Source organism: Sinocyclocheilus anshuiensis, unplaced genomic scaffold (assembly GCF_001515605.1).
Source record: "Sinocyclocheilus anshuiensis isolate Anshui unplaced genomic scaffold, SAMN03320099.WGS_v1.1 scaffold1082, whole genome shotgun sequence".
Classification (NCBI taxonomy): Eukaryota; Metazoa; Chordata; class Actinopteri; order Cypriniformes; family Cyprinidae; genus Sinocyclocheilus; species Sinocyclocheilus anshuiensis.
The window spans coordinates 1,465,364-1,473,919 of NW_015542379.1; the positions used below are offsets into that span (position 1 = coordinate 1,465,364).

The 8,556-nt window shown below is 36.5% G+C and overlaps 1 protein-coding gene across 1 annotated transcript in view; it reads left to right on the plus strand.

The window, feature by feature from the left end:
• ltbp4 (latent transforming growth factor beta binding protein 4) overlaps positions 1-8,556 on the plus strand; it is an 89,843-nt gene that overhangs the window by 21,823 nt on the left and 59,464 nt on the right. Inside the window, exon 6 of the mRNA XM_016491601.1 lies at positions 460-651. Within this exon, the coding sequence (XP_016347087.1) occupies positions 460-651 (192 nt within the window). The remainder of the gene's footprint in view (positions 1-459; positions 652-8,556) is intronic.

Here is an 8,556-nt window from a genome sequence, read left to right on the forward strand (position 1 = left end):
AGTTCTCTCCTCATGTAGTGAGAGCGCTGAGAAGCCTGTCGGTGTGCTTGTGAGCGCAGGGCTGAAGGAGAGCGAGAGGGGCATCAGCGGGTGATGGATCCGATCTCAATCGCCGCCAGAATTTGCTTGCAACAGCTCCTTCAAACACCAGGACGGCTCTGGTTTCCTCAGCAAACAGCTTTCTGAACACATTCACAGCCACACATACAAACACACACACACAGGTGTGTGTGGCGCACATTACCTCATATCTGTGCCAGAACAGGAATTGGGCTTTTTTTTGTGCACTAGTTGGTCCTTTCCAGGGATATTGAAGGGACGAGCCAAGAAAAAGACGTTTCGGTCTTCATCCCGGGTTTGTGAGTGTGTGTGTGATGTGTGTGTGAACGGCGCTCGCCATGCGTCCTCACAGGCTGACTCTGCTGCTCTGCTTTGGCTTTGCCCTCTGCCTCTGTCTAGCCGTGGCTCAGCAGCGCTCCGCCGTCGTCCGCAGGGGTTCGGAGCGGATCAAAGTGCTCTTCACCCCCACCATCTGCAGGCTGCGCTGCACGCAGGGACGCTGCACCAACTACTGCGAGCGCGGAAATGTCACCACTATCTACAACAGCGAGCAGGCAGGACAGACGCCACCTGGATCCGGCTTCAGAGTGTGTGAGTAAATGCACTTCACTGAGGGGCCCGGCAGCATCCTGCAAGATAACACTGTTTAACAACTATACAATTGTTAGCCTAGTGGTCTGATTCGCATTTAGTGTGTAAGGTTTCAAATCCTGATATACAGTAATACCTATACATCGAATACCTATATAATAAATGAATAAATATTCATTACAAAAATTATGTAGGTTGGGTTTTGAACACTTCTATACTATAATAACAACAACAACAACAATAATAATAATAATAATAATAATTATTAGTATTATTATTATTATTATTATTAAACAATGTATTATTATTATTATTATTATTATTATTATTATTATTATTGATTAAATTTGACAGGCTTTGATCTTGAAGAGCAGACATGATGGAATGATGGCAGTGTCACTGAAAACTCTGGGGAGGCTTGTGTCTCCAGTCTGAATGATGAATGCACACTTCTGCAGACAAACACACGCCTACATGTACATGCACAGACCCGCAGGTGTGTCAGACATTCATCTGAAGGTATTTACGAGCACTGTGTGTTTGTGCTGAGGCGTCTGTTGTGTCTGCTGCTCTTCAGGAGTGACAAACATGAGGAATGAATGAATGAGGTCCTCGATGGACATTTGCATGGACGTTGCAGTACAGTCTGTACTGAGAGGTGGAGGGCTTGACCTGGGCGTTCGCTCTAAGATGCTTATCAAATGTGTCTTCTGTCACTGTTTATTGTTCTCTCTGTTTATTTTTTTCCATTCGTACAGTAGGTGTCATTGGTGATGTATGTTCAGTGGGCTCCAAAAGTCTGAGATTCACACTGAAAATATGGCATTCAAAATCTAATTTAAACAAAACTAGTTAAGATCCTCCACTATTTTTAGGTTACTAATAAAAAAAAGGTATATGTTATTTACATTAATTCAAATTCACAAATTGCTATGCAGAGGATGTCATTTGTGAACCAAAAGGTTATTAAATAAGAAAAAGTGGAATCTATGAAAGCTTTTTTACTCTTACGGAATAGAGAATAAAAGGTGTGACTTTTTATCTCACAATTCTGATTTTGCTTGTAATTCTGAAACTGAGTTCTGAAACTCTTTTCCGGCAATTCTGAGAAAAAAAAAAGTCTGAGTTGCGAGATATAAACACAGAACCATGTTAACTGGCTATTGAGAGAAAAAAAGCGAGAATTGTGAGATTAAAAAAAACAATTTTTTTATTCTGCTTCAAAGAATTAGAAATTATTTGTGTTTTTTTTTTCACCTCACAATTCTAAAATATTTTTACATTTCTTTTTTCAGCGCAAAGGAATAAATAAATAAAAAAGTTAATTGTGACTTTTTATTTCACTTTTTTTTGTTTTATTCTTTGCATTTGTGAGTTTTATATCTCACATTTTTGACTGTTTATCTCTGAATTACAAGTTTATATTTCTCAGTTGTGAGTTAATAAGACTTTTTCTCAGAATTGTGGGGAAAATGTACGAATTGTGAGACATAAACTCAGATTTGCAAGAAAAATAACAGAATTGTGAGATAAAATATCGCAATTACCTTCCATATCGACCCCGATGTACATATAAGAGTTTGTTTTTAAAAGTTTACAAAAAGTAAGAGAAAAAAAGCGAGAATTGTGAGATAAAAAAAAAACATTTTTTTTATTCTGCTTCAAAGAATTAGAAATTATTTGTGTTTTTTTTTTCACCTCACAATTCTAAAATATTTTTACATTTCTTTTTTCAGCGCAAAGGAATAAATAAATAAAAAAGTTAATTGTGACTTTTTATTTCACTTTTTTTTGTTTTATTCTTTGCATTTGTGAGTTTTATATCTCACATTTTTGACTGTTTATCTCTGAATTACAAGTTTATATTTCTCAGTTGTGAGTTAATAAGACTTTTTCTCAGAATTGTGGGGAAAATGTACGAATTGTGAGACATAAACTCAGATTTGCAAGAAAAATAACAGAATTGTGAGATAAAATATCGCAATTACCTTCCATATCGACCCCGATGTACATATAAGAGTTTGTTTTTAAAAGTTTACAAAAAGTAGTATATATCATGGATTTGTGATGGTATTAGTGATACATTGGTTTTCTGACCTATTCCATAGTACTGATTATCATATTCATATACCATGGTACTTAAAAGTGAAAGAATACCATGATATTACTATAGCATTGTCATTGTATTATCCCAATATCCATGATATTGCCATGATTTGCCATGAAACCACGATATTTTGTAAAGAGTGATCTAACAAATCCAATTAAAAACATCAACCTTTGCAATACTATGGTAATTTTTAATTATGTTGGATTACAAAGTAAATAGCATGACTTAATCATGTTAAATCTAGCAAAGAACTATGATATTATGATATTATGGAGATCGGCTCCAACCCAGCCTGGGATTTTCTGTCTAGTTCTGAGCCCGAGGCAAGAGGCTTATTTTGTGAACCCAAGCTTATATTCCTAGTCACCGTACCACGGTACGCTTATGTAAGGCTTGAACAGTCCTCTTGACTTCAGTTTCCACTCGGGACCTGTTTCCTATTCAGCTCTTGCCTCTTGTCCAAGAGAAAATCAGCTCCAACAGTCCTGTAACACTGCGACCTATTTATACAAGAGCTGCCTGTAATCTCCATCCAGAGAAACTCATTATGAACTTATCACACACCAAAGCTTCCTCTGATAAATTTTATACATTTGTGTTTTCTTCTGGTAAACACGTCTGTACATAAAAGCAGGAGGTGATTTATGTGTGTTCTCCGCTCAAGCTGTTGGAGATAAATGGGCATAAACACACATGCCGTGTTTGTGGCATCGAAAGATATGGTGTTGGCTTCCAGTTCTGAGAAATGTGCAGCTCGTCTCATTTATCAGTTTACTAAACCTCCGCCCAAAGCGTCTTTTTAGTTGAGCGGATGGATCCTGGAGGTTACGTCTTTTTCAGTGACTTCACGGTCAGTCTGGCATCCAGGCACGAGGCCAAGCGCTGGTTGTAATTTTGCTCGTTGGAGTCATTTGACAGCTGAATTACGACGATGAGAATGATTTGAATCTTTCACAGTAGTGATTGTAAACATGTAGTGAAAGTTTGACTGCTGAAAAAACTAGATGTTTCCCGCCAATGCAATCCAGAGCTCTTTATATAACTATTTATATAAATAACGTCCATGCCCCCCCTGCATTCATCTCAATGGGTTAGATCCTGATTAGACACATTTGTCTCCACTATTCTGTAGCTCCTAGTCACTTTCTGTGGATCCATGTGGGATTGTTAGTAGTGTTTCTTCTGGATTGTGCTTCCTTTGGCCTGGAGACGTTTCATCTTTGCCAAACTGATGTCATATGGTACGGATTTCAGAGCTGCAGACTATAACCAAAATGCTCACAAATGCGAAAAAAAGGTGACAATAATTGAAAATCCCAACCTAGGCTCATTGGAAAAGTCTAAGAATGTAGATTCCAGTTGATATGAACACTATTGGCAGTAAAACACCAACAACTTGTATTCCTTTTCACACAGATTATGATTATAGTGGCAGATTGTTGCTTAATAAAGACTTATTTTTGCGATATCTTGTGCACAATACTATGTCATGAGCTCAAAACACTTTCAAAAGTGCATAATTTGTAAACTAATACATTTTGATGTTTGCGTCACATAAGAAGCTCCATATGTTTGGCTTTTCTGATTAAGTAAACTTGCTTGTTAGCGCACCCGGTACAGCACTGCACTTATGATGTGAAACACTGAAGTACGAGTCCTGTGAAACATGAGTCATGACAAAAGAGCTCAAAGACTTGTAGAAACATGATAAAATATTTTAAAACTATCGGTTAGGTGTAGTGTAGGTACTATGTAATAATCAGATGCCATGTTATTTTTACCAGACATTTAATTTCCAAATTCCCAGCTTACATATAACAACCAATGTGAAAAAAAAGTTTCTAGATTCATGACTATCTGTTTCAGATAAAACTGAATGCATTTTTTTTTTGCCACTTACTGGATATTTCACTTTAAAAGTGTCATGAAAAGTCCATAAATGTCACTACAGGCACAAGGTTGGAAAGTCCCGTTCTGTCAAGTTTTCATATGCAGTTTTGTCAGAAATCATCTTGTGAGGTGGTGTTAGTTATTTAGATTTGCATGCACCATGAGCCATGATGTTCAATTTGTGAACAAATTACTCTAATGTGCCGGTACTTTTTTTAAAAGTTCATCAAACAGCCTCGAAGGGTCTGTCGCAAATGGAACACCAAGCCCTCCCAGCCTTCCTCAGAGTCGTCTGCTAAGGGCATTTGAATCAGATTCACTAAATGAATCATTACTGAGTTCACAATTGACTCCACCATTGAACAATGAGTCAGTTTTTGGTGGTGTCCAATTCAAAATGAATGGTGAATATTTATAGTTTAGTTTTGCAGAAACTTGCATCAGTCTATTTACATGTACTTAATGGTTGTTTGCATGAAAATATGTAACTAAATATAGAAATGATTAATAAATAATTTTCTAAAAAAATATATTAATAATTTATTATTAAAAAATGGTGTAGAAATACTTTTCACTCAGAAATTTCACAAACAGTTACAAAGAAATGCAAGTAACAGTATTTTCTCAGAAAACATACTCTAATAATCTTTGTTTTACAGTATTTACAGCTTCGAAAGATAATTTTTTACAGTGTATTTGAACAAAATGTGTGGTTATGGTGTCCATTAGTGAGGTCTAACTGTAGAATTCAAGTTATAAATATTCTATTTTTGGACATATGGCACACACTCAGCCAGAATTATTGCAGGGACTGAATCCAAAAAAACAACAACTTTTAAACAAATTTATTTTTAATACAACTAGAAAAACCATAGTAGCCTCTAAAAAATATTCCTTCATCACAGCACAAGTAAGAAGCTCAATGAACTGAAGCACTATTTTTTTAAGTTTGTCTCTCTAGATTTTAAAATAAAGATGAGTTAACAATGTATGTATGCATGCAGATGGTCTGAGCATCTGTGTCCAATCTGAGGCATGTGTTTGAAGGGCTGGTTATAACTTTCCTCCAGTAGCTGGCTACGGGTTTTGGGCGAACAGAGAGTCGAACACGTGGTGCCAAATAAAAGCTCGCAATCCTTCAGCTGCTTTAGCTGAAATCAGTGGAGAAAGCATGAAATGTACTTCCTGCCGTAAGAGAAATCAAGCAGCCGTTTCTTCTCGCTGCGTACATGCGTGCATCTCTAAGGGTTAATTAGTTTACCTGCAGTGGCCCTCAGGGGCCCTGAAACATCTGGACCGTGGCAGAGAGCCAGAGACTATCAGAGGCACTCACAACATGTGTGAGAGTGTGTAAGAGTGTGTTATCGTACATGTACTGTACGTATGTGCGGATGCGTCGTGAAAGATTCAGCTTTCTAAACGGTTCAAATGTCGTCCTAGTTTTTTTACGATATGGAAAAATTCTTCCATGCAATCGTGCTTTAACATTAGTGGAAGTAAAGTGCTAAATTTATGATTACATTTTCATATTGGCATTAATTTATGCATTTTTTTAATAATAATGAGGATTTAATGAGAAACACCATCAATCAATCAATCAATCAATTGTACAAAATAAAAAGCTACTTTGTTGGAAAGGAAAAAAAAAATGGGGAGAGAAAATTTAACACTTCTTCAGTGAGACACATTGAGTTGATGAAAAGTGACTGTAAATGCATTTACAGTGTTAAAGAAGATTTTGGTTTCAAATAAATGCTGTTATTTTGAACTTTCTATTTATCAAAGCATCCTTAAAAAATACTTTCAATTTACTTTCAAACAGCTTTCACTCTGAAATTGCTAGTAAATTTCACAAATAATTCCATTTTTAGAATTATTTCTTACAGTGTATTATCCTTCCAAAATCCTTTTTTAGTAAATCTGCTAAAATGATTGTTCAAAATTACTTAAAACTTGAAAGTAAATATTTTTCAGTTAATGTTAAGCAAATGCCTCTCATGTATTTTCCAGAAATATTTTGTGATAATTTGCTTTATACAATGTACATATAAAAGCCTGCAATTCTGTTGTTTTAGTAACAACATGTTATCTTTCTGATATATGTAATATTTGTCTCACATAGTGCAAGTTGAGTCTTTATACAATAACAATATAAAATGTAACCTCTCAAACATTCTCACTGGTCAGCGAATCGGTATGTCAGACACACTGGCTATCGCCATTGAAATTAAATGATTTGCAGCTTTCTCTGGTCTATCCCAGAGCACAGCACACTAAGAGCACGCTTTAACAGCATGTGTCTTTAATTTACCTCAAAATAGTTCTGTTTTCCCCTTTGACTTGAGTGATGATGCAGTCAGCCTTGAAGTTCATAGACATGTGCCCAAAATGTGTGTGTATCTGCATTGATACAAACCTTCTTCCAAACTTATTTTCATATAAAATAACTTGTATGTCTAATTTAAGACTTTAGTTTTAAACGCAATCCTAAACTGGTCTAGTTGAGTCTGGCAGGATCTCATTTCTTCATTCAAGCTGAAAGATGGCAGATACGCACAGCGCTTTTCTCTGAATGAATCTTTGAAGTGCAAATGAGACTTTCTCCTTGGACCTTCTCCAATGAAAATGGCTTTTTCTTCCATTCGTGTCCTGTCAAGAGTTTTATAATTTTGTTGTTTCAGTCAAGCAGCGTATTCCTGGCCTTTCTTCATTTCAAAAGAATTGTATTTACATATTTCCCCCCTCGCTGAAAGTCTAGATTTAGCTTCCTGTTATCTGGATGGAGTCAATATTTATCCGAACCCTCGATGGTTTCAAAACAACAGAATATCTGTGGTCCAGAAATGAAGGTGGAAAGCTAGAAAATGAAAAGGTACTGGAGATTTCCAGCTTTAGTTTTATGAAGTGTGAGGGTGTTGCCAAATGTTTGTGTTTACACCGATGAGCTGAAGAACATGCTCTCATCCTGGTTCAAAAACCACCACGGTTCATTCATCTCCAAACGTACAAACCTCTGCCACATCATCTCCAAACAACGCCCAACCTCCCTCTCCCTCTCGTTCTCATTCACATCCATAGAATACAGTCAAGTACACTCTAAAAAATGCTGGGTTAAAAACAACCCAACGTGGGTTATTTGGCAACCCAGCGCTGGGTAAATATTGGACAGAACACATGCTGGGTTATTTTGACCCAGCTGGTTGGGTTAAATGTTTTTACCCAACATGCTGGGTTGTTTTAAGTCAGCTATTGTTTAAAAATTATTATATTGCTGGCTTAAAATGGACTGGAAATTAAAAATCACACACATAATTACTAGAGGCAACAACAATAATCAAAAGATGAACATTTATTGTTAAGCAAGAACACATGGACAAAATGCAATACATTGAATTTATTTGGGTGAATATAGCATACACTCTAAAAAATGCTGGGTTAAATACAACCCAATTGCTGGGTTTCTCCCTATTTTACCCAGCACCGGGTTGTATTTAACCCAGCATTTTTTAGAGTGTAGTTTACGATAGTACATATATTTAAACTAGTTTAACAAGCATTTTAGACATAAAATATGTAACATTTAAATGTAGCATTTTAATTTAAGTGTATTCAACCGTTCTCTGTAATCGCTTTTCACCAAAATAGTGTTAATTCTCGTGCCGGTGTGTCACCGAAATCTGAGCCGGTGAAGGGCTGCTGATCGCCGGGGGAACTGCGAACTTCAGACCGTGACCTCGCGTTTCACTCGTAGCTGAATGTTCACTCGTCCTTATGTTGCATTGCATAAAATAATAAAATTTATAGCACAGTAAAGTCTTTATAAATGAAATAAAAAGTATTTATTTCGCTGAACAAGTGCACCAAATCGGCAGCGCTGAGAACCGCTCTCTCCTGTGGACTCAAAA